The sequence below is a fragment of the Hipposideros armiger genome, unplaced genomic scaffold, assembly GCF_001890085.2.
Source record: "Hipposideros armiger isolate ML-2016 unplaced genomic scaffold, ASM189008v1 scaffold_65, whole genome shotgun sequence".
Lineage (NCBI taxonomy): Eukaryota > Metazoa > Chordata > Mammalia > Chiroptera > Hipposideridae > Hipposideros > Hipposideros armiger.
Window position 1 is genome coordinate 236593 of NW_017731415.1, and position 27942 is coordinate 264534.

The following is a 27942-nucleotide window of genomic DNA, read 5'->3' on the forward strand; positions in this document are numbered from 1 at the left end:
ATAGTGTGTTATTTTAGAAGGATAGACACATGCATCAATGGAAAAGAACAGAAAAGCCAAAAATAGACCCATATAAATATGCTCAACTATATGATTTCAAATCTAAATATGATTTTAGACAAAGGTACAAAAGTACTTCAACAGATGGTGCTGGAGCAATTGAACATCCATGCAAATAGATGATAGATGATAGACAGGATAGACACACAGATAGATAAACTTGACCTAAAACATATACCTTATACCAAAATTAATTCAGTGTGGGTCAACTAATGTAAAAAGTAAAACTATGAAACTTTTAGGAGAAAATCTTTGGAATCGGGGCTAGATTAAGAGTTCTTAGAGTTGACATCAAAAGCACAGACCCATAAAAAGAAAAGTTGATAAGCTGAACATTATCAAAATAAAATACTTTTGCTCTGCGGAAGCACGTATGAAGAAGATGAAAAGACAAGTTACAAACTGGGAGAAATATTTGCAAATCACACACTCACTCAACACAGGATTAGTACATAGAATACATAAAAAAACTCTAAAAACTCCTTATTAAATAAAACCAAACAGCCCAATTAGAAAATGGGTAAAAGACGTGAACAAATTTTTCACCAAAAAGGGCATACAGATGGAAAATAAGCATGTGAAAAGGTGTTCAGCTTTGTTAACCATCAGGAAAATACAAATTAAAACCACAAGGAGTTTTCAATATACACACCTATCAAAATACCAAAAATGAAACAGTGATAGCAACAAATGCTGGCAAGTATGTGTAGAAACTAGATCACGCACACATTGCTTGTGGGAATATAAAATCATATAACCACTCTGAAAACAGTCTGTCTGTTTCTTTAAAAATATACATAAAATTACCATACAAACCAAACAATTGCACTCTTGGACATTTATTCCAGAGAAATGAAAAGTTACATGCACACATACACACACAATGACACCGACGTTCATAGCAGTTTTGTTCATAATAGCCAAAAACTGAAATTTGTCCAGATGTCCTTCAAAAGGCTAATGGTTAAATAAACCATGGTGTGTTCATCCCATGCACTACTATGCAGTTGTACAAAGGAAAAACTATTGACACACACAACTTGGATGAATCTTCAGGGAATTATCCTGGTGAAAAAAGATAATTTCCAAAGGTTAGTTACCTACTTCATGATTCCACTAATATAACACCTTTTAAATGAAAAAAAATTTAGAAATTGAGGAGTGATTTTCATGGTTGTCAGGAGTCGAGGACTGATTTTCGTGGTTGGCAGGTGGGAAGCAGGTAGGTGTGGCTGTAAAAGAGCAATACGGGAATCTTTATGGTGATGGAGCTGGTCAGCATCTTGGCCGTACTTGTGACTACACAAACGTACACATGAGATAAAATGTATAGATGTAAATAAACACACAGAGAAATGAATACAAGTAAAAATGGGGAGATCTGAACAAATGAGTGTATTGTGTCAATGTCAAGAGGCTGATATGATATTGCACTAAAATTTTGGAAAATATTACTACTGAGGGAAACTGGGTAAAGGGGTACACAGATATTTGTTATTCCTTATAGGTTTTGTGTATCAACACTTATTGTAATAAAAGGTCAATTTAAAAAGTATAAATAAGGACCGGCCAAGTGGCACGTTGGTTAAGAGCTGGCTTGGGACACCAGGTCTGAGCAGCAGGTTCCTAGTTCGGATCCCACATGAGGGCCAGTGACACTGCCCTCTACAGCTAAAATGGTGAACAACAGCTCACCCTGGATCTGGGCTGCCCGTGAGTTGCTGGCAACAGCGCAGGCTGCAGCCCTTGCTGCAGTGGGTTGCCATGGGCTACCGTGTGTGGCTGGCAGCCGGTGTGAGCTGCCGTGAGCCACCATGAGCGACCGTCCAGAGGTCGGTGACCCATATGCCTCACCCGGGAAGAGCGCAATGATAATACCAACATGGGCCAGTGAAGCGACGTCCTCCACAACTAGACTGAAGAAAAAAAGGACAGCAACTTACCTGTTCCCTTTCCCCAATTCCCCAACGCTGTTACCCTCCCCCAATTCCCCAATAAAATCTTTAAAAAAAAAAGTATAAATAATAAAAATAATGTCTAATAATACCATGCATAAGAAAAGATATGGACTCTCAGAATCTCTTGTGCATTGTGGGTAGAAATGTAAGTTGTTGCAGATTCTTTGGAGCACCTTTTCGGCATTTCCTCCTAAAGCTGAATATCCACCTGTCTTGCCACCCAACAACTCTACAACGCTATCCCAAAGGGGATTCATGCAAATATGCAACAGGAAGCAAGTAGAAGCTTGATAGTAGCACTGTTGACAATAGCAGAAAGCTGGAAACAATTCAAATGCCTCTCAATAGGAGAGTGGATCAGTAACTGGCATACAATGAAATTTTATGTAAGAGCAAAAATAAATAAGCTACATTGAAACGCAACCATCTGATGAATCTTAGCAACAAAAATCTTACAAAAATCTTAGATATTTGGTGGGTACCAATATCTAGAGGGGTAAAATGAGTCCCAAAAGGTTGTTACTAGCATGATATATTTTTATAAAGGTAAAAATAACTAATACAAAAATATTCTCTTTTGACAAATACATATGGCCATCTAACTTTCTCAAGCAGCCTTTTCAGCACTTCCAAATAGTAAACTTGGTTAACTGTTTGTCCAGCTGGTACAAATTCATAATGAATAATCCCTCCAATATCAAAAAAGGTTAGCAACATCATTGCAACATATTCCCAAACTTAACTGTTGGACCTCATACATCTAAACACAGGGCTGCTGAGGGCTGTTTCCACCACAGCAGGTACAAATACAGTGTGTCCACCTCCGGTAAGATTTACTGTAGGTAGAACTCTTGAGCGTGTGGCATGCTTACCCTGTCAACAGTTTTTGCAGAGGCAGACATGTATTCAAATACTTGGGGCAAAATGTAGTTTCAAAGCTGCCACATTCAAGTTCAATAATCACATATCTCAAATATAACTCCAGCTGCTATAGTGAATCTTTTAAAATATATATTCATATAAATTTTAGGATTATATATTATATTTCTGTGAAAAATGTCCTTGGTAGTTTGATAGGAATTGTGTTGAATCTGTATATTGCCTTAGGCAGTAGAGACATTTTAACTATATCAATTCTTCCTTTCCATGAGCATGGTATGTGTTTCCATTTATTTGTATCTTCTTTAACTTCTCTCTTCAGTGTCTTAAGTCAGACAGAGAAAGACAAATACCATATGATCTCCCTTATATGTGGAATCTCAAGAATAGAATAAATGAACAAGCTAATCAGAAACAGTCTCAGAGATATAGAGAGAAAACCAAGGGTTGCTAGATGGGAGGGTGGGGATGAGGGAGAAGGGGAAGGGCTTAGACAGCATAAATACATAACTACAATATTGCCACAGGGACATGAAAGACAGTTCGAGGAATATAATTAATAATGTTATAAATATTTTGTAGGGTGTCAGATGGTCACATGTCTTGCTAGGGAGACCGCATCATGGATGGGGTAGAGGCTTGATCACTGCACTGTACACCTGAAGCTGAAGCTGAATAATACTGAATGTCAACTATAATTTAATATATATATCGTCACGGAATATGGAGTATAGTATAGGGAATAGAGTCAATGGAATTGTAACAGCTTTATACGCTGTCAGAGGGGCAGTAGATTGGGGGGTATCACTTTGTGAGGGGTATAAATGTCTAACTATTACATTGTTTTGTACACCTGAAACTAATAAAAATATATTCATTTATTATTAGATTTTGACTATATTTGAATCTTGTTAAAAATAAGAGCCCAGATTCAGCACTGATGACAAATAATTATCTCCTTCTACTGGCAAATGTTATTAATACCATTTCAGCATTCTTAAATGGAGAGAGACCAATCAGAAAGAAAGCATTAAGCATCTTAAAATGCATCAAAGAATCAAGAGGTGAAAAGCCAGACACCCCTGAGAGCCCAGGTAACTGTCGTGTAAAACTCTGCAGCCAAATGTAACATAAAACTGCTTTTAAAAGGGGTAAGTATATCTGCTTTTATTGTTAAAACAATATCCCATCATTAATTATCTTAAATTAAAAAAAACTTTTGCCCTCAATATTGTATTTAAAGTTAAAGCAAAGGATCAGAGAAAATTACTTCTTGAACTGTATTTTGGCTCTTGGCTCAATGTGGACTTTACCTGAAATGCAATTCTGTAAATACAGGTAATGTAAATAAATAAATAAATAAATAAATAAATAAATAAATAAATAAATAAATAAATAAATAAAAAGGCTAAGCAGCTGACCACAATGAAAAGAAATCACCCCAAATATGGACTAAATCACAAAAGCTCTGATATCACAGATAGAATCAGAAGGAACAATTCCCTTTATGTTCTGAACCCTCTAGAGCAGTGGTTCTCAACCTTCCTAAAGCTGCGACCCCTTAATACAGTTCCTCATGTTGTGGTGATCCCCAACCAGAAAATTATTTTCGTTGCTACTCTATAACTGAATTTTGCTACTGTTATGAATCGTAATGTCAATATCTTTTTGTTTTCCGATGGTCTTAGGCAACCCCTGTGAAAGGGTCGTTCGACCCCCAAAGGGGTCGCGACCCACAGGTTGAGAACCACTGTTCTAGAGGTACGTGATGAGGCAGCCTGGGAAAGCTAACAATTCACCAACACTCCATATCTGAGAGTTACGAACATCACTGTATTACACCTGAAGCCCTCTGCACTTATGTGTTGATTTCATCCTCACAACAGCTCTATGAGACAAGGACCATAATTATCAGCCCCTTTGCAGGAGAAAACTATGATACACACAGTCTGTGTGAGTTAGCTGCCCATGGTGCCGCACAGCAAAAACGTGGGAAATCTGAGATTGGCACCCAAGCAATTAGTTGCCATACTCTATGCTCTTAACCACAGGGCTCTACAGACTTCAGTAAGGCCCTCAACATTATACAAATTTGTAAAGCAGGAAAATAAGGTCTCTCATATGAAGTGGCATCTCCCCAGGACTGGCCCCTGCTGTGTCCACAGCGAGTGTGTGCCATTTACAAGCATCTCTAGTTATCCACCTAGAACATTTTCCCTTCCCATATGTATGCACTGAGGACTTCAGTAGTCCATGTGAAAGTGTTCTCTTAACAATAATTTTATACCAATTTCACCAGTGACTAACATCATGACAAAATCTGGTATTGCAAAGAAGTTTATTCAAATAGCCTGAATTAGTATACATCAGCCTACTCTAAATGTCTGTTTATTAACTTGGTATTATGCAACTATTTTCCGGGTGACATGTATCCGTTCATCAAAAATGTGTTTATTTAATATTTACTATATACCAAGCACTGTAATGTGCAACCAGGAACACAACAAAGTTCTTACCTTTCAACAGCTTAAATTCTTAGTGAGAGTAAACAAACTCTAGCACAACAATGGGAGCTCAGATATTTTAGTGCTTTATAAAAATAAAGTGATATCAACAGTAGTTTTACTTGGGGGGGTAGGTGCAACTTTACTTAGAATGATATGAAATTAGCAACTTAAAAGTCTTTCTTTTATATCATATTATTCTTTTTGTTCTAATGACATTCAGATTAAAGATCTAATTTTGGTTCCTATACAAATATTTACAATGTATTTATGGAGAACGGTATTCACCAAAAAAGTTAATGAAAATAAAAAGGGAAAATTGACAGAAGTAGCCTTTTTCTGCCAAGTAAACTCCTATCCATCCTTCAAAACCCAGGTTACCCTTCATCAGCTCCCTGAAGCTTTTCCAACAGTCTTCAGATGGAACTCATTACCTCCCCCTCTTTTCTGCCTCTGCATTTGTTGTACTGGTTTGTTGTACTAACACTGGGCTGTTGTGATCTGTTTCCATTTCTATCTCCCAAACTAGACTGAGCTCCTTGAGAGGTAATAAATTTGTTATCTTGATATCCCCTTTGTCTGGCTCAGCTCTTGGCACATAGCACATCGATTAGTGTGCACTACATTGAATTATGTTGTTAAAAAAGAATTCCTCTTTTCACATAATTCCTATTTCCAGCAGGGCATTCGAAAAATGAACCAGGATGGATCAATTAAATGTAGTCTCTCCTCCGGCCCTGCTCCACTACTACCCTGGGGAAGTGGATTACAATTATTTTGGGATCAGGGAGATTGTATCAGATTTGCCTGTCTTCCTTGATATCTTTCCAATGCTGGAGGCCAAGCCGAATGAGAGGAGAGCACGCACTAGTTTAACTCACATTATCTTAATATGCATTCAGAAAAATCTCACAGTGATTTTTACCAGAATTAGTTTGATTCATTTAGTGGCTTTGAATTATTATTGTTTTTCCTGTGCCACTAGCACAGTATGTAGATGGACCATTCACGAACTAAGACATCTGAAGGAAAACTGTGGTCACAGGACAATTTTTCACTTAAGTCACCCGCGGGGTTAAGTTCAAGTTTTCAAACTAAGAGCTCGCTTCCAAGATTGACTTCAGCGGCATCACTTAAGATTTTTGTTTTTTTTTTTCAAGTGAAGCTCATGTTACATTTGCCAAGAGCTCAATGGTTCTAAGAGGGTTTTTCAATACACTCGCACATTCTAATTCTCACAACATTATTGTGGAGAGCCGTTAACTGTTCTGTTCTCAGAAAGTGAAATTGAGGTTCAGAGAGACAAGTGATTGGCTTAGTGGTGACTGGCAGAGCCACACCTGGACACCAGGTCTTGTGAATGTTTGTTCCTATATGCCTTTTCCATCATACCATGCCAGCACTGCCACAGAAGGTGTCCTCGCAAATTGCAACATGGTCACCAGTTATCAGTCATATTAATGTTACAATTTGTCCATCTAGCAGATGGGGAGCAGGGGGTTGATTTCAGTTTACCTGGAGCTCATGTTAATCAGAGTGAGCTTATATTCCATTTAGTCCAGTCTTGGTGGAGTCTTACCTTTGAAAGCATCCCCAACTCAAGCAGCACTCCCATTACTCTCTTCCCTTATTCTACTTTACTTTTCTTTCCAGAATTTTCTACTTCCTAGAAATATACAATATAGTGTGATGGTGAATTTTATGTGTCAACCTGACTGGTCCACGGGGTACCCAGACATTTGGACAAACATTATCCTGTGTCTGTAAGGCTGTTTCTAGATGAGATTAGCATTTCAGACTGTAGGCTGGGTACAGCAGATTGTCCTCATCAGGTTGAATTGTAGACCTGAACAGAACAAAAGGGCTCAGTAAAAGGGGTCTGCTCCTGCCTGGCTGTCTTGAGTTGAAACGTTGGACTCAAACTGAAACATGGGTCCTTTTTGGATCTCGAGCCTGACAGTTTTCAGACTAAAACTTACACCATAGGTTCTCCTGGGTCTCCAGCTTGCTGACTGCAAATCTTGGGACTTCTTAGCCTCCATAATTACATGAGACAACTCCTTATAATAAATCTCTCTCTCTCTCTCTCTCTCTCTCTCTCTCTCTCTCTCTTTCTCTCCCCCCATACACACACACACACACACACACACACAGGGGTTGCCAAAAAATGTATACACATTTTAAGAATGGAAAATATTAAAATTACACTGAGGGTAACCACTTTGAGCACCTCTTGCAATTGCAGGAGTCAAACGTTACTATAGTCATCTTTTGTTTTTGATATATATGGAGTATTACAATTTTAATACAGTTTTTTTTCCCTTCTTAAAATGTGTATGCTTTTTTTGGCACCCTCTGTGTGTATATATACATATGCACACACACACACACACACACACACACACACACACACACACACACACACATATCCTATTGGCTCTGTGCTTCTATGGAGGACCCTGATTGATACAGAGAGCCACACAAAAAAATTTCAATAAATTTAAAAAGATTCTCATTTGGCACCCTCTGTGTGTATATATACACATGCACACACACACACACACACACACACACACACACACACACACACACACACATATCCTATTGGCTCTATTTCTCTGGAGAACCCTGGCTAATACGTATAGTTAACTTATTGACTGTAGCAGACACTTTTCGTTGCTTCCTTTTTTTTTTTTTTAAATCAAAAGACTCACCATTTAGTGACTGCTCTCATCAGATGCTTTGCATATGTCTTTTCCATTTAAGCCTGATATTAATTCTATAAGATAGGTGTTCTTCACACGCCATTGAAAAAGAAAGATTAAGTACCTACAAAGGTTGAATAACTTGCCCATGATCACTCTCTGAGCAGGCGGGAAAGCTGGAGTTCAAATTCAGGACTGACTCCATAGCCTAACCCACTTAGCTATTGAGCTAACAAACTCCTGTCACAGAGAAAAAGTATTGGGTTGTCGGAAAAGTCATGATGCATTTCTGCAACGAAAAACATAGAAAAAATACATCATGACTTTTCCAACAACCCAATATTTGAAAGGAAAGAAGTCAGAAAGGAAGGGAGGTAGGAATAGGAAGGGAGGGAAAGAAAAGGAGGAAAGAGAAAAAGGGAGGGAAGGATGGAGGAAAGATTGCTAAGCCATACAATTAATGACGGCATGAAATCAAAGTCATACTCACTTGTGCTAACTCCCACCTGGAATAAATAACACCATGACAACTAGCAGGCATGTGACCCCCAATTCCTGAACCACAGCCAAAAGAACATTTCAGCTGTCACTCAGAGCGCTGCATCTCAGGACTAACTGACAATACTATAAACATCACATTCATCACATTTCTCCTTTGCTCATAAACCTCAAGGGGCTTGAAGAGGACATGACAGCTGTCTTCAAATATTAAAAAGGCCATCATACAGAAGGGGATTTGGCATGTGCTGGATCCCACAAGAAGACAGATTTCAACTCAATTCAAAAAAGGACTTTCTAAAAGTCAAGATTTCCATAGACCACTCCCTTGGGAAATAGTGAAACCTCTGTCCATGAAGGCAGATGCTGGTCTACCCTTCAGGGCATGTCTGAAGAGCCTCGATCACCCTCTCAATTGGTGGAACTACATGGCCCTCAGAGTACCTTACAACTCTAAATTTTAAGATTATTTCTCCCTTCCCACGCTTACCATATTAAGCCTAAACTATTCATCATGCTCTTCAAAGTTCTTCATAATTCAACTCCACTTCACCTGTTTATATTTATGTCTCGCTTCATTGTAATGCAATTCTGCTTCCTCCCCCAAACAACATCCCCCTCTCTGAGATTTTTCACTCAATGTTTATCCCCCAACCTGTGCCATCTCTTCCTGACTACCCTCTCCAAACTACCACGATGCAAGAGACCTAAAGTGGCTTTTACTTTCTTTGAAAATATATGGTCCTTTTCAAACAATTCTAGGTAAAGTTTGCTCTAAAATTGCATTTGTATAATTAGATGGTGATTTCCTGATTTTCATCAGTTAATACTAACCCAAAAGAGGCTATTTGCCTATTTAGGAATAAGACTTCCTCAACTTCAGGAGCCAGTAGATCACGTTCATAATTATTTTCAGCTCTGTATAGAGTACGACGTGATGTGGCTGTATGTTTACTTTGGTTGTTCAGGGCAATTTTCTGAAAAATGTAATGACCCAATCATCCCTGTGACTACAAGTCAATAACAAGCAGATCTTGACATTTAGCGATTTCTAAGGCTGAAACACCTGCTTATTTTGACAGCAGCAGTCAGCCCTGCAGGTACAGAAACAAGATGTTTAACAGAAAGTCTTACACAAGAAGGAAGGTATCAATCAGACAAGCCTGAGCATACCTATGGGGACAGACTCTGCCAACATCTATAGTAGGGCTCATAGTTGTAAAGTACCTGATTAAAAAGAAAAAAAATATATGTTATGAGTTCTTTTAAAAATGAGGACATTTGAAAAGTTATGTAAGGCAGAGCTGTGATTTCTTAGCACTGGAGAATTCACAGGTTAAGAATTATGAAATTTGCTGGAGGCCAACAGAGAACGTGTCAAATCCTTTAAAAATATCTTATCAAGAGAGTTTAGGAAGGGGGAACCAAAGAAAACTGGAGGTCTATTGCTAGGAGAACCCCCTCGTCTTGCTCTCAGGGAAATTTTATAATTTTATGTACAAGTATAAGCCCTTTGCAGGTGTTCAATGATTATTTTCCGAATGACTGATTCTGTCTCATGCTTTTTTTTTTTTTTAATTCCTGAAAACACAAATAATTGCTTCACATCAAGGAAAAACCAGAAACCTATTTTCTGGGGGGTTTTTTTCTGAGAAAAACATTCTTTTTATAAAAACATACTCTTCTACAAGGCACTCTAAACCTCACTCCTTGGGTCTAAACCAAGTCAAATCCAAATATGCAACAAATAGCTACGATAACATAAGACACTCTGCTGTACTCTGTATGCTAATATTTTCTCTTTGAAAAGAAGACATTTTTTTAAAAAGGAAATGAAAAAGAGGGTGGAAACTGACATTCCTTAAGTGCCTGCTATACCCCAGGTGTGTCATATATGTGATAACATTTACTTCTCACAATTCTGCTTGTTCATTTTGACTAGTATACTCATTTTGCCAATGAGGAAACGGGGACTTACAGGGGTTCATATGTCTAAAGTTGCGTAGCTAGCAAGGAAGGAAGGGAACATTTCACTCCAAGAGATGCTTGACCATAAAACTTGTGTACGAATACTAAGCTGCACTGATCTCAGTAAGTAACAAGGGAAATGAGAGACAGAGAAAAAGGAAAGTCCAGTATATAGGAAAAAAAATAAACATCCTGATGAAAATGTTATTTTTATTCTCTTAAATCTTGGGTTGGAAGTAATTCATGCCATCTTCTGATTTCTCCTGTGGGCATGGTTACCGACACTCCAGGGTCCTACAGTGGGTCTAATGTCTTCTACATGATAGACGATGTTTGCAGTGGCTCTGTGCTTCTGAAATGTTATGGAATGCTCGGAGTACAGAAGTGAGGCGAAACAGGACCAAAATTATATCACAGTTTTTCTGTGACACACTTGTGTTAGATCGGGGTTTCTCAACCCTTTTTTTTTTAATTAATCAATTAATTTTTTCTTCCTCAAACACATCACCCATTTGAGTCAGTTGAACTTGCTGGACTTCTCAGCCTTTTTTAAATTAATAAATTAAATTCATTAACATCACTTTTCGAAAACAGCGTTTTTATTTAATCCACCGAAGAACTGAAGAACAGACAACTACACATAGCTAGATCTCCATTCTGTAGAAATTGTTTCAACAAGCACTTTTATTCCTCCATGTTCCCATTTTGTCTAGTAAAATCTTCTCTTTGACTTTGGTGTTTGACTAGTTTCACTAACATGATTCTGGGTGTGTATATCTTTTTATTTATGCTCTTCAGAACTCTGTATGCTCTCTTTGGCAGCTCTGCCTAGTCTCTTTTTCATAGTCTCTTATTCTTTTCTTCTCATGTTTTAAATATTTCCATGACTTTAACAATACTGTTATTTTATACTCTTTATGTAATCATTCCATAACTGAAATTCATGGGATCCTGAGACCGCCATTTTTGTGTATTCTGATGCTTACTCAAGGCACATGGTTTACTTCTGTGTTTCAAAAGTTTAGATTATGGACTCTTCCTTGACATTGCTTTATCTGTGGCAATCAGGAATTTGAGCTGAGCATATGTGCCTCAAATGTCATTTTGAGTTTGCTTCCACCAGGCACCCTACTTTTACCAGCTGTGAGCAATTTTTATATTAATTTGTTGAAGGGGAGGATCTCAGAGCATTTGAAGAGTGTACATTTGATGCCTAATCTGACTATGGTACAGGCCCGTGGTTATGAATTCTCAAGGACACTTTTTTCTCCACCAGGGCACAGGCATACAGACGGGCTTCCTCGAAGTCTCCCTATGCTGATGAGCAGAGAAACCCTAGTCTACCCTAGTGTTGGTGCTGAAGTATGTATCAGCTGGCTAGATAATAGCAATTATAACAATAAAGAGAATAAGGAGGGGCTGGAACAGGAGGAGGAAGTAAAAGGAGAAGAAGGGGGAAGGAGAGGACTAAGAGGAGGAACACTTACAGAGCATACTCTATGGGCTAGCCATCCCCCTAAACACTTTATTGCATGAATTCTAGCCCTCAACCTAGCCCCAATGTCCAGTTGATGAATGGACACAATCCCTTCCCTCTCACCTCTGAGAGTCAGGATCTAGCCAGCATTGGCCCACAAAATCCACCCATTACCCTGTGTTTTAGCTGATCTCTTGATTTCTGCCTTACAGAAACTTATATCTTCACCAGCCCCACTCTTGTTAAACTGAACACACAGTCTTGGGTTCAGCAGAGCTAAAACCCAGAATATCTGATGGAAAAGGTTGTAAAGTTTCAAATCAATCTCTTAACTGAGCTAAGAACCATAAGGAAGCAATTCTAGTAAGTCAAAATACACCTTGAGAATTATCATGCTCCCAGGTTATGCTCAACCACAACCAATGCATAATTCAGAGCTTACCCTTCTCCAAGACAAGGCACTGGGAGCATGTGTTGGGTCCCTGCTAGACCATCTAAGTTTCATGATGGTAGAATCTGCCGACTATGGTCACTGGGAAGTGTGTAACTCAGTGCTCAGTACTAAGGGATCATCACCAAACCTCCTCTATGCATTTATTGTTAAATCAATAAGAAAAAAATTGCTCTATGATTATATTAATTCATGCAAAATATATATTATAATATTAATAGCAAATAGTTCTGTAGCACTTACTATTTCTAGGCACTTTATGTACATTAAGTTATTAAATCCTCATAAGTAACTTTTGGGAGTGCTCATGTTTCAGGTAAAAAAAAAAAAATCGGGAATGTCAGAAGTAGGTTCCTTTGAAGGTTCACATGTGAGAGTACATCCTATTGGAAATACCAAAATAGGCCAGATATCCTCAGACAAGCAATGAATTACTTAGTTCATCAATTGATGCTGTTCCAATACATTCAAAAGTAAGGGTCAGCACACTTTTTTCTGAAAAGGGCAAGATAGAAAATATTTTAGGCAGGCAATATGATATCTGTTCAACTCTGATGTAGTGTAAACAAGCTCTACACAAAATGTAAAGGACTGAGCACAACTGTGTTCCAATAAAACTTCATTTAAGAAAACACAGGACTGGACTTGGCCCATGGGCCACAGTTTGCCAACCTCTTCAAAGAATGACTTAAGCTCATCTCATCACCACCCCCTCAGAAAATGAGACCGTTGGGACCCTCCCCTTATCTTCTCATTGTAATAAACTAAACTAAGTAAATAAATATTCCATAAAAAAAAAGCAAAGAGTCAGAGATCTTAATTGAAAACCATTAAAAGGAAATAAAAGGAAACCCTATGCAACTTTTCCTGTTGCTCAATCTTTTTCAATCAGATCCTGCATTCTTATGCAAAACACCAAATATAATTGGACAAAGCTGTTTGGACAAGCGAGAAACAGCCACTAACGCAAATATGCCAATATTATGCCCAAAGGCAAATACCATTTTTGCTGGGGAGTTTGTTTTGGAGTCTTAAAGCAACACATACAGTAGGTTGACAATAAGTAAATAGCCACACAGCAGCAACTTCTGTTAAGGATCTTAGCTCTTTGCCTTTAAACTTAAATGATAAAACATGTGAAATATGTCTGATTGTATCAAGCCATGGTCAATGGAGACGCTTGTACCAAAAATTGTAGACTGTAGGGAAAACAAAGAGAAGCACAGTGGAATGTGGATCATGGGGCTACCACATCTTGGAAGAGGGGCTATTGGCAAGTGGTATTTAAGGCTTGGGTGGGTGAGACCTTGTTGTCTTTTGTGGACTCCCTTTATGCTCCCCCTTGACCTCCTGGGGGCCTGACTGTGGCCTGGGTTGTTACTACTGTTTACAATTTACATCTTAAGACAATTCTTCCACAACACCAGTGCCCTCAGAGGCACGCAAATGCAATGCTTGTGCCATTTACCCTAGACGATCGTGCCTCCTGTATGCAATAACACAGAAAGTTATCATAGTGAAAAAACAATTCACAGAACAAGAAATACAATATGGCAGGCTGTACATATATGTCTGTATATGCACAGAACAGTGGCTAAAATGTTCACATGGGATAGTGTGAAAAGAAGCCATGGGGTAAGTTGATGGGTGACTCTGTTTTTCGCTATTCGTAGGTAACATTTTTAGCAAACCATTTATTTGTCTTTCTATTCAGTGTCTATTTACTGGACACCTTTTCCATGTCATAAAGGCTAGGTGCTGAGGAGCAAAAACATTCATAATCCTTGTTGTCTCGGATCTTACAGTCTAGGGGGGAAGACAAACATTCAATTATCAGTGAATGTAAAATTACAACTATGACAAATGGCTGTAAAGGCAAGTTCGTTGTTGTATGAGAACCTGTAACAGAATAGTTAGCACAGGCTTCCAAGAAAGTAATGGTTGAACTGAGCTTTGAAGGAAAAAAAAAAAGAGGTATTTAAGCAGAGTGATGATGTGGGAGAATGTTATATGCAGAGGGTACAGCAGGTGCTGACCTGGGAGAGACCATGGCCTTGAAAGGGTCTGAGAGAGGGCCAGCGGGCAGAAAGCACTGAGTCGTTACATGAGGAAGAAGAGTGTGGCAGGTAGGTTACGAGAATTGCCAGGCAGGTTACGAGAATTGCCAGGCCTCAGAGGTCTTGCTAAGGATTCTGGCCTCTATCCTAAGAGCTACTGAAGGGGTTTTAAGGTGTGTGTGGACATAGCATAGGGTAATATTTATTTTGAAAAGATTGCTCTAGTTTCTGGGTAGACAACTAATGGCGATTTTGCTAAATAATAACTGTATGCCAAGAAAGAAATGGAAACGTAGCTGAATATGGGCAACGGACATGGAAAGAAAGGGAAAGATTGTGTCAGTATTTTAATTGCAAATAACTAGAACTTGGTGATGTATTGAATACAGGAGGGTAAGGGACAGGAGAGTGTTGACAGTTTTTACGTGTGAGGAAGGAAGGAGTGAGATGGGGATGAGGGAAATTTTCACATTAGATGCGTGCTCTTCTGATGGGGCCAACAGCCACAGAGGTGTGTATTGCCTGTGTTAAAACAGCTCAATCCCCAAAATAAGCAAATAAAAACAATAAATCTGACCTTCTGGTACAGATGGTTTATTCCCATTTCCTTTGTCCACAACCTTGACTCTGGGTTTTGGGTCCTTTCTTTTTTCCAAATCTTTAACTGGAAGAAAAGTAGAAATACAGCAACATGTTAAAGACTAAAAGAAAATATTCAATGAGTATTACTAAAACCCTTGCAAGTACTGAGAGTACTAAGTAGAGAGGAGCTCCACGGTACAATCTCATCCCCAAAGATTGGACTTGCTCTTTGTATTTCTCACCCTTGCAACAGGAAGGTGTGGAACGCTTAAGGAATTACTTTGATCGAGTATTCACTATGGGCAGATGTATCAAATAAATTTAAGCTTTCAAATCCTCTAGAAAAGGCATGATTCTCATCCATGAGGGAACAAAGGAGTAGGAGGCTAAGCAACTAGAAAATATTGGGTTGTTGGAAGTCATGATGCATTTTTGCAACGAAAAACATAGAAAAAATATGTCATGACTTTTCCAACAACCCGCTATCTCAGAAAGCCAGAAAGTGTTGGCACAGGATTCAAAACCATAGCTTCGGGTCTCTGACAAGGCCTGCGTCGTCTAATGCTCTAGACACATCTTAGCTGTGAATATCTTCATTTGGAGTTGGTCTATCTGTAATAGAAGGTAGGGAATCCCATGATATTTTCCTTTGAAACTTAAAAAAAAAGTTTCCCTACTAATAAATAGTAGTATTTCTTTGTCACTTTCATTACGAAATATTCAGGGACGCAGAATGCCCCTTGATCCTTTCATCCATTCACACCAATGTACTCCATTAGCTTTACTTCCTACGGCTCAAACACCACAGCAGCTTTCGTCCTGTTCTGGGTACCTTATGTTGTTTGAGTCTGCTGAGACCACCACCAACTGATTATATTGGGTCGTCGGAAAAGTCATGATGTATTTTTTCTATGTTTTTTGTTGCAAAAATGTGTCATGACTTTTCTGACAACTCAGTAGTTTCTGCACAAATAAAATGCCCTGTGAAAAGGCAGAAGTGATCCCATGGCAAGATATTTCATTTAATTGTTGTATTCACGTCACGAAAATCAGTAAATTTATTGGAGAGCAGGCCAGGCAGGGGAAACAATGATTTGCTCTGAAACAGCCCTCCTGACTTCACTAAGATATTCCATTAAGCCTGTCTTTTTCATCTCCTCCTCTCAAAAGTGTTTTGAGATTTGTCATCTGCCAATGTTGTGTCTCTCCAGTTCTATTTTTCCTTTTCTTAGAAACTGTCCTTGGCTTCCTAGTACCTGGAAATTAAATTCCAAAATTAAAATTAATAATAATAAATGTAAGATGTCTTGATCCTATTCCCTCTGACCGTCTAGTTTTTTAAATCCCTCTTTTTAGACCTCATCCTCGGACTTCTTTATAAGCCTTGGCCACTTTGGAACACTCCCTTCTTTATTTTGTTAATTAATTTTTTTAATAAAGTATAGTTGACATACAATATATTAGTTTCAGGTGTACAACATAGTGGTTCAACATTTATATACCTTACAATGTGATCACCATAATAAGCTTAGTAACCACCTGTCACCATACAAAGTTATTACAATAGTATTGACTATATTTCCTGTGATGTACATTACATCCCTGTCACTTACTTATTTTATAACTGGGAATGTGTACCTCTTATTCCCCTCCCCCTCCCGTCCCCTCCTCCCCTCTGGCAACCATCAGTTTGTTCTCTGAATATATGAGTCTGTTTCTGTTTTGTTTTGTTTGTTCATTTGCTTTGTTGTTTTTTTAGAGTGCACACATAAATGAAATCATACTGTGTTTGTTTTTCGCTTTCTGACTTATTGCACCTAGCATAGTATCCTCTAGGTCCATCTACATTGCCACAAACAGTCTTTTTTATGGCTGAGTTATATTCCTCTGTGTGTGTGTGTGTGTGTGTGTGTGTGTGTGTGTGTGTGTGTAACATCTTCTTTATCCATTCATCTATCAATGAACACTTAGGTTGCTTCCATATCTTGGTTATTGTAAATAATGCTGCAGTGAACATAATCTTTTCAAATTACTGTTTTCATTTTCTGCAGATAAATACCCAGATGTGGAACTGCTGGATCATATAGAACACCCCCTTCTTTATTTTCTTTCTCAGGTTTTATAAAGGCATTATCCTGGGTTTTCTTGTATTCCTCTGACCCCTCCTTTACATTCTCATTCTTCGAGTCCTTTTTCTGCTTCTGTTCCTGAAATATGATCATATACTACATTGCCTTGCATCTCTCAAAGCCCCACCTATAATTTTATCATCCTATAATTTTAATCCTCACCCTTCCATGGATAATTTCCAAATCTACATCTTTAATCCCACCCACACATTCTGTAAAAAAAAAGCTGAAACTTTAATATAAAAAAAAAACGTGTTGAGCAGTGCTAAAAGTAGAAATAGATCTGAAAATGAATATTTCTAAAGACTCAGGGAGATTTCACGGGGAAAATAACATTTCAGCCAGACTTTGAAAGATGAGCAAGATTTTGCAGGAAGAGATTAGCAAAATGTTATTCCAAAAAGGAAAACGGTGGCTGAAAAGAAAGTGTGCCAAAATGGGGCCACTGATCAGTCTACAAATGAACAAGAAAAAAATAACCATCACCTTGAATTGAGCCAGTAGGTCACATATAAGGTATAACACATGTGTCATACCAAGCTGCTGCCTCCTCATGCAGAGACAAAATCAGTTAGAAAACTGCCACAAGCAAAGTAGCACTAACCCTAGCAACAGTAGCTACCGTGCCCCTACTATGTGCTGAAGGGAGCGAATCCATGCAATAACAGGCACATGTCACCGCCCCCATTTACAGATGAGGAACCTGAGGTTGGACATGATTGAGTTGCTTGGCCAAATACTCACACCAGGTTTGGAGTCATAATATCTAGCAGATCAGACATGTCTTTCTGTCTTCAAAATCCAAACACTGTTTCTTATGCTCCCCTGTCTATCAGAAGATGGATTCGTGGAGAAATCAAATCCCTACACAATTGGAAATCTATATCCACAGGATCTGTCTGAATCATCATTTTCCTGGGTGCAACCATGAGTGTTTTCCAGGGAGGGGGGACCAGGCTTTAGCTCCATCTCGCAGGGGGCAAAAGGAATGCAACATGGGGAAGGAAGCCACCCGAACCAAGTTATTTTAATGTCATTCTTATGAACTGGTATTTGGGAAGAACGAATCCCTCCATCCTGCCAATAAAAATAACACAGCTAGAAAAACATATGCTTACATACAACTTATCCAACCAACTAGGTAGACTGTTGCACTGGGATTATTTCAGCAAAGCTAAGCAATCTAAGGACAAATAACAGCGTGGCCTTAAGTCTTTTGAGCAAATAGCTGTTGGGAAAGCTTTTAAAGGCTACCTGTGCTTCTTAGGCTGTTCAGTCAGTGGAATCTTTGAAATCACCAATCGCCAGACCTTTAGAGTATTGTAAAATGCATCATTTTTCTTCGTCCCTTTTACTGTTTCTCACAAAGTTAAAGTTATTTTGCCTATTCATGTAGAAATGTCAGAGGCCAGAAACTGAGGCACGGTGCCAATCAAATGAGACAGAAGGCTGATTTATATTGAAAATAACATTAAAAACCTTTTCCTGAACTTCCAGACAATGCAAATCTCAAAAGAATGTAACATTTAAAACATGTGTGTGTCCTGCTAACAGGTAGATTTACCAAATGTCTTCTGTTTGGAAGTTTCCAGAGGTAGCAGGTTAAAAAAGTTGTTGTGTTTTGTTTTTTTTAATTAAAAAAAAAATCACAAAATATGTCTCATAAAACTTTACTTAGAAGGGGAAGAAAAAAAAGGAGGGAGAGAGAGAAAATCCAGGTAGAGCAGTGCTACTCACACAGTCCTAAAACCCATAGCCTCCCAGGTTTGTGGGTTCATTCTAGTGGCAGGGTGTAAAAAGCTATTGTTACTTGTAATTATGCCTAGAGTTTTCTTCAAAATAATATGGGGGTGGGGTAATAAACGAAACAAGACTGGCCATGCGTGGCTAATTATTGAAGCGAGCAATGGCTACTTAGGGGTTCATTGTGCTATTCTGCAGCTTTTTAAATTACATTTAAAATTGCCCTTAATGATAAGTTGGCTTTTTTTAAAGAGTCTATCTTAACAATGAAGTAACACAGAAAGTTACCCAGGACAGGCCTCTTCTGTTGCATTCGTGATAACACAAAACTCTGTCTGCCCTCCACATTTGAAAGTCCACCTCCAGGAAGAGGGGGTGCCTGCATAATCTCTGGTCACTAGAATATAAGGGCCATAGGGACAGGGATCTGTCATGTCCCATTACCTAGAACAGGGCCTGGCATTTAGTAGTCATGCGATATATATTTGTTGAATAAATAAATAAATGAATATCTCCTGAAAGGCAGAAGAATCAGGGCCCCTGTGAACAACATTTAAACTCAACAGAAATGAAAGCTGTCTAAAGGAACAGTGCAGACATGGACTGGGCTGCCTCAGCGCTTTCTCCCCTGCTGAGAATGTCTCTACGTGCCCTTTCTCTGTCTACCCAACTTACTATTTGAGAACTGGCCCAAACATGGAGCCAACCCCCATCCACTCTCTTCCCAGCCCATTGTGGGGGCAGAAAGGACACCTCCTTTCACACAGTCCTGAATAGACCTCTCTCTCTAATGCTTACCATGTAGTATTTTTTCACAAATCTGTTTGTCATGGGTACTGGCACATAACATGCCGACCATAAATGTCAACTGATTAACTTTTGGAAAGAGTTCCATTCCTTGTTACATAGGTTGGTTTTGTGGAGGCGAGGTTGGCACTTGCTAGGGATAGAGGAGGTGCAGGCATCATCGATTCAGTCATCTGTTAAGTATTTATTGAACACCTACTATGTGCTGGGTAGATAAGATGTCTGGGTAAGGTTTAGGTTACAGTGTCAGGGAGAGCATTTGAAAATTAAAACTTAAAGGATAAACACGAGTACAGTGAAAAAGTACAGAGACAAGCAGAAGAGTATTCATGATAGAAGGGACTCATGGAAGATTGTACTAAATGTCTTTTAAGATCTATTCAAATCTAAACAATTTAGGATGTTAACTATTACAATATTCACCACAGACTCAAATTCAGAGCTGGGACAGGGTCCCATGGTGGCACTTTAAGATCTCTAAATACATACTTCTGAATTGACCTCGGGCCGGCTTGCTTTCTTTGTCTTTATTGTATGCAATAATTTGAACTGTGTAATTCTGGTCTGGCATAAGACCTTGAATAATTGCTTTAGTTGCCGTGTTCTGGAGATTCAATTGATTAGTTTTTCCACCTACAATAAAACAGGAAGATAAATCAGTTCTAAGAAATAGGTTAACTGTGTACATTAAGAAATTTTATTAACCAGGAATCATCTTAAAAGGTGAAGACATTTAAAAATGTATATCATGGTACGTATATGCACAGCACTTAATTGTAATTTACTCTTTTCATTTTCAGTCTTTGCTTTAGACAAACAGTTGTCGAAGTTAGATTAAAACACACATTCACAAACATCTTTCATCATAACATACTATTGCTTTTATACACTAGAGAAAACCACAGTACCAGATTAAAAGACAGTAAGCCCTCACCATTGGATACACTCTTCAAGGAAAGAATTCCACTTAAAAGCGAAGGTAGAGATATCGGCAGGCTGAATGCACTTATCTACACTGGAATTTTTCCTATGGCCTTTCTAAAGCCAGCCAAAGCGTCCTTGAAGCATGAGCAATTTAATTGTCTTAAATTTGAGTATTACTGGCTCAGGATGTTGAAGGAATCACTCATTCCCTGGCTACTTAAAAGTTAGCTTGGTTAATGAAAAGATTTCAAACCCCCATTATCTCTCCATCAAATTAAACTGACATCTAAGGCTTTCCTGAAAATGCTGTTGACTAAATACTCAATCTTTTATACAAAGTTCCATGTATACCTTTCTTCTCCCATTCCTGACAGTGACTACTATGTCAAGAAAAGGGAAAATTAACTTAAAACGTCTGCCCTTCTAGCAGTAATTGCAAAAAGGGTCTGAAATTTGCCAAATTAATAAAACAGAACACAGATTACAATATATTTTCCTCATATTCTAATAAAATTAATGACTTTAAGTCTGAAATTTGATGCTTCCACCCATGCCTCCTGCTGTTAGACAGCAGAACTTAGCCTTTTGCTTGCCAAAACCCATTTCCTTAAATGCGTTTGTGTCCAAGATTTAAATCTGGTTTCATGAACTTCTATCATTTAAAATTCATCTGTGACAAAGTGCACCCATTTAATCTTTCATAATGTATGTTTCACATACACAAAAAAAATCCTTAGAAAACTGTATTAGAATCCCTCTCGGAGAGGCATGGAGTGTATTATTTTAAAAGCATTGAGAATCCTGTAATAAAAAAAGCTTCAAATGCTGTTTAAAATGGCACTTTTCAAATTTATTTGTCCGTTAAACAGTTTGGTTGTGTAATAGCTATTAGCATCCTGAAGAATACCACAGAATATGTTTTGGGAAAGACTAGTATAAACAATACTTGGAACATGTCTTATAGTGTTAAAATGTCTACAAACATTTTGTGTCTAGATGTATTTATTACTCTTTCTATTTATGCTATTTATTTTAATGTCTGATCAAGTAGATACCAGAGTGTCAAGACTGTATTATTGGCTTGGGTCACTGCAGGAAGGACATAGGGTCACTGGGGAAAATATTCCCAGTATTCATGAAGAACTAACTTGTTTTCATCCTCAATTTCTATTTTGTCACTGGAGGTGTGTAAGCAACAGCTGGAGATCTACTTTTCAGATGTGCTTTGGCAGAAGGAATTGAAGAGCCAGGCTGAGGTTTGGCTCAAAGACCACCCAAATCACTTTTCAGATTCTATGATTGCCCAATGACACCTGCCTGAGGTACTTAACAGATTGGTATTATCAGCAATTAATCAGGAAAACTTAAAACCCGGATGACCTGGAGGGGAAAAAAAAAGTACCTTTCAAGATGGAACATGGGGAATTCTCAGAGGTATCACACATTAGAAATTTATATTTTGGGAGCCAGCCAAGTGGCTCAGTTGGTTAAGAGCATGAGCTCTGAGCAACAGGGCCACCAGTTCGATTCCCACATGGGCCACTGAGCTGGGCCTGAGCTGAGCTGCCAACAGGCAGCAGGATGGCTCAACGACAAGGCTGCTGGTTCGACTCTCTCATGGGATGGTGGGCTGCGTGCCCCCGCAACTAAGAGTGAACAGGGCACCTTGAGCTGAGAGTCCGCGAGATACCGATGGGCAGCCGCATGGTGACTGGACTTGGAGCTGAGCTAGCTGTGCCCTCCACAACTAAGACTGAAGGACAACAACTTGGCTGTTCCCCTTTTCCAATTCCCCAGCACTGTTCCCCTCCCCCAATTCCTCAATAAACTCTTTTAAAAAAAAAAAAGAAAGAAAGAAATTTATATTTTGACCTTTAAGTCATAATATTGTTCAAGAATCTGTTAAACTTAAATTTCCCAGCATGGCTTATTTTAGAAAACAAATTTTACTTTTAAAAGTCAAAGTTATTTCAAAATTGGCCATGTTCCAAAATGCAAACTCTGAATCAAACAGAAGAAAATACTGCTTTCCACACATGAGTCACTTCTGTAGGCCAAGATGGGAAAAGTTAGCCTTTGGGAGCACTAAACCAGGAGTCATTAGAAGGAGCCTATGCATAATATTTGTTAATAAAAGAAGGTCCCTTTTTAGTGGCCATGCAAAAAATGAGGTGTTTCATCTGCTTGTTTTGTTTGAGATTTAAAACCTATTATGAGGTAAGAGACCCATACTTGAGAACAATAGAGCTTCATTATATGAGCAGGGAAAAGGCTTGCAATCAAAAGGAGTCCAGTTCCATCCATATAACTATCTTTATCACCAATAAAGAGAAACAATTACTATATTTATATAAATACATATTATACAAATATGCTATTATTAAGCATTTATTACATACAGTGTGAAAATGGACCCTAGAAGAAATGATACCTGAGCAATACACTAAGGAGCATCTTTTTTACATAACTACTTTATATTCATGATCAATAAATTTAACTTTTGCTTTTCCTGCTTGAATTTATCACTTATTTTCACAATGTCTACTTAGCTTTCATAATTTTAATGCATTATCACTGAATAATATTCTATCTAGTTAATTAATCATAATTTACTGAGCCAGTAACAGATGTTGGCCATCCAGATGTATTGTATTTTTTTTTAAGTGTCAATAGACCAAAAGTATTCATCCTATGTTGAAAATGAAGGAGGCAGTAAGAATTTTTGATAATCTGGAAATTTCACCTGACGAGAATTATGATGAGCCCAATGGTCAGTCTTTAGACTTTGAGACCATTATTTCCTGGTTCAAAGGTAAGATTTCAAGCTCAAATATTAAATTAAAAAAAAAAACCTACACATTTTTAGTTACCTATGTGTAAACATTGCTAAACTCTAGAAAATATAGTTGACTGTTTTTACCTGAAGCTGGAGACACAAGAAGTTTGTATCCACCAAATTTCCCTCTTGGAGCCTTCCATGAAATCTGTATACTATCATGAGATAATACATTATATCTTAACCTTGTGGGTGAAGCCACTGAAAAGGAAAAAAAAATGTTTAAATGTTGAAACATTTAAGCTTCCATTTGTTAAATTAAAAAGTCAAACTCATCAAAACATATAAGACTTCTTCAGTCTCAAAACATGTTCTTTCTACAACCCTATTAATGAGTTAATCATTGGCAAAAATCACACCAACCTAAGAGCATTTGTTTCTTACTCAAGAGATAAGCATTTGTCAAATAGTACTGACCTTATGGCAAAGAACTGTGACTTAGGGTTAGAATTTAATACTCTAGTCTGGTTTAAAAATTGGAGCCAATCTTGTAAAATGCTGTCGTTATAAGAATAAATTTTTCTTCTTGGAACATGTAAGCTTTTATAATCTAACTCTACCGGGACCTGTTTTATGGCGTTAGGCTTTTCACTTTAGTAATCCAATATCTGTTTGGATAAGGTAATTTAAGAAGGCTATTATGGACATATTATAGTAATAAGATATCATTTAAAAAATTTGAGAAAGAGATTGTAAAGGACCAAAATAAAAAAGAACCAAATAAAAGATAATTTTATAAACTTTGACTTATTGTTCAAGTATAACTGATTTATACATTTCAGAATGATACAAAGCACATGGTCATAAATCACCCCAGTATATGTAAACTTGTCTGATGGTTCACAAAATGGGTAGATCTATGTAGCTTTTTGTGCTAAGTCATTCAAATTTAAAAACACATTTTTGGAACTCTACATCAATGTTACAGAACTTAAAAAGAAATACTTTAAGTAAGATTTTTATTATGTAATATCTAAATTAGTTTGAAAAAAAGAAAGCTAAAACTTAACAGAAAAGTTTGCTCTTATTACCACTTGTATGCTCAGCCTTTCTTTCTCACTTTAGGAAACAGAGTATGGGAGAAGAAAACAACCATTCTCCATAATAGGCATCTAATATAATATGGGGTTTGGACATCAGTTTGATTCTCAGTTGTGTCATTCATTAGATAAATAACCTTGAGCAAATGACTGTTTCTTCCAAAGCCTTATTTTTTTATTATTATTTATTTTTTTAAGTTACGGTTGACATTCAATATTATTTTATATTAGTTTCAGGTGTACAGCATAGTGGTTAGACACTTATATATTATAACTTACAAAGCCATCCCTCTGAGAAGTCTAGTACCTACTTGGCACTATACATAGTTGTTGCAACATTATTGACTATATTCTCTATGCTGCACTTTACATCCCTGTGACTATTTTATAACTGCCAATCTGCACTGCTTAATCCCTTCACCTTTTTCACCCATCCCCCAAAACCTTCCCCTCTGGCAACCATCAGTTTCTTCTCTGCATCTGAGTCTGTTTCTCTTTTGTTTGTTCATTTATTTTGTTCTTTAAATTCCACATATAAGTGAAATCATACGGAATTTGCCTTTCTCAGTCTGACTTATTTCACTTAACATAATATCCTCTAGGCCCATTCATGTTGTCGCACCATAGCCTTCTTTTTTTTAAAAAGGTGACAGCAATACTTTCCTCACATGATAAATGATAAATAGGATAATACACATAATGCATTATAACAGGTGGTCAATAAATATTTGTTCCTCTTCCCTCTTACTTCATCTATGCGTCATCACCCAAGCTCATCTAACACAAAAATACATTGTTATCCCAATTTTATATATAACGGAAGTAAAGAGAAGCTCAGAGACTTTTCCAAGTTCACATATTGGTGAATGACAATCTCTGACCCCAAATGAAATGCTCTGTTCCTTTGTGAGAACATCCACATAAAGAAGTCACCCTTCATTGAGCGAGATGAATGAGCAATTGACTCCTCTCGAGACTATCTGCTCATCTGAAATCAGTCAGCACTGAAGGATGCAATCTTAAGAGTAGAATTCTCTTTCTAGTACCCTTTGCCACCTCTCAGTAGAGAGTGTTGGTCATGCAAAACAAAAACATTAGCTTCCCATTTTCCATTTGACAGGAATGGAAGAAAGAGCTTACATTTCTCTGGCTTATGGGAAAATAGACTTATCATAAAAACAATTATCGTTAATACCTCGGTTTGCGAGCATAATTCATTCCGGAAACCAACTACTCATATCACAAGACATCGCTCATTTACCAAGGTAAAATGTATTATTAGGTCGGTGCAAAAATAACTGCGGTTTTTGCCATTAATCATAATAGACCTAATAGAAATGTTTGCTCATCTTGTGGAGCACTTGCAAACCAAATTACGTGCAATCCAAGGTTTTACTGTACTTTGAAATAGAAGAGGGAGGTGGCTAACCTGACATTTGGATGAACAGAGAAACTATTACTACTTTGCTTAGTCTGGAAATTGGGGAGAAAAATCTATTTACACATAGGTTTCTATTGCTTATTTTATCAAAAATAAGAATTTAAAAATGTAAACAATATATCCAGTTTCTGAGCCAAACCTTGTCAGCAGGCTGATGGACATCATCGGGCTAGCTTATTGCAACGTTTTGCATGAAAGGCCTGGTGAAAGAAAGCTGGCATGCCTGGGAACCATCCAGTGGAAAAGTACAAGCAGAATGGAAGCTTCAGCCCAGGTTATTCCAAGAGGGGCAACCGAGACTGTCAGCACCACAAGTGTGTTGACATCTCAAGGAGAACAAAGAAGTTAACCACATTCAGGTTTCCTAGCTTAACGATTAGAAATCTTGACAGCATTTTCCAGCCAGGATATTGTTCTTTAACCCAGTCTGAGTTTACAGCCTGTAATATTTTTTAGTGGCGAGCTAACCTCGTGAGCCTCCAGGAGAAAGTAATGAGGGTAGCACCGACCACGCCCTGATAGCACAGGTCAAGCTTGTACAACAAGGATGGATGTGCTCCAGAACCCAGAGGGGCACTGGCTTCCATTGAAGCACTCAAAGAAATAAAATGTGAAGCAAACGCTTCATCAATATTCATATCCATCAATTTTAAACAATTTACAAATGGTCCATAGCACTATGGTCCCATGACAACCGCTAGCAAAAAGCAATACCACCATTTTCTTTTATCAGTGGACCACATCTATTGCCTATATAAGCATAAATGCTCTCACAATCACTGAAAGAAAATCTTAGTGAGACACAAATTTCACATTTCCTATAAGCGTTTGCCTTTAGTGGGGGAAACACTGAAAAGAAGAAATGTTAGTTAAGAAAGAGAGAAGCATGAGGTTACAGTTTGGGATTTCAAAGTTAGTTCCCTTTTTCCTGTATGGAAGGCACTGGGACTTGTGCCAAAGCAAGTGCAGCAAGATTGACAGAAGTACTGTAAGTGCAGCGGAGAAATAATTGTCCTTATCTCATGGAACAAATATGTGTGTATATTTAATACCAGGCCCATGATTTTTCTTTTTGTGAGCACAAAGGAAGTGCTTCTATACGTATACTTAACTTCCAGTCATAATTATAAATGCTTGCATGAACTTGACTCAACAGTTAATTGTGTCAGTTAAAATCCTAAACTTTTTAAAAAGACAAAAGCGAAGTGTCAAGTTTGATGTCTGGCACACAATAAGAAGCAAGAGCAAGCTAACAAGCTCAGTCTTTGCATGGTAAAGTCAGGCTTCCTATGATAGATTGGGCCAAATATAGCATTTGTGAATATATGAACTTCATCCCAAAGGGGGATTGAGGAGGAAGACCAAGGAGGGTCCATTCATTATGTTTCTTTCTAGTATAGGATTAAGCTTGTTACTGAAAGTACGGGGGTATTTTTGTTTGATAATGTATTTTTTTGAGAGAGAAGATTTTCTTTAAACCCCAAGCATTTCACTGCAATCATTCTCAGAAATCAAATCTCATAGGCAAAGAAAAAAAAAGGAATTCTTATGTTATATTTCAGTGAAGACTCATTGTTTTCAGATACTCGAGACATTTTATTTCGTATTATGACTATTTATCAAAGAGCCAATTTCCTGCCATTCTCTCTCTTCTTTCCTTCCTTCCTGCCTTCCTTCCTTTCTTCCTCTCTCCCTTCCTTTCTTTCACGTCAACTCAACTCAACTGAAATCTTGCTGTTTTGACAAGTGACAACCTATGCAAAAGTTTACTTCTAATGAAATAGTCTCTCAACCGCACTAATCATTAGAGAAATGCAAATAAAAACCACAATGAGATACCACGTCACTCGGGTCAGAATGGCTATCATCAATAAATCAACAAC

At 37.9% G+C, this 27942-nt stretch overlaps 1 protein-coding gene across 1 annotated transcript in view; it reads right to left on the bottom strand.

Annotated features, from left to right (window-relative positions):
• The window catches only part of COL14A1 (collagen type XIV alpha 1 chain), a 222717-nt gene that overhangs the window by 169331 nt on the left and 25444 nt on the right, over nucleotides 1-27942 (bottom strand). Inside the window, exons 3-5 of the mRNA XM_019642088.1 lie at nucleotides 23663-23779; nucleotides 20308-20451; nucleotides 15135-15221 (exon numbers count right to left, since the gene is read on the bottom strand). Of these exons, the coding sequence (XP_019497633.1) occupies nucleotides 15135-15221; nucleotides 20308-20451; nucleotides 23663-23779 (348 nt within the window). The remainder of the gene's footprint in view (nucleotides 1-15134; nucleotides 15222-20307; nucleotides 20452-23662; nucleotides 23780-27942) is intronic.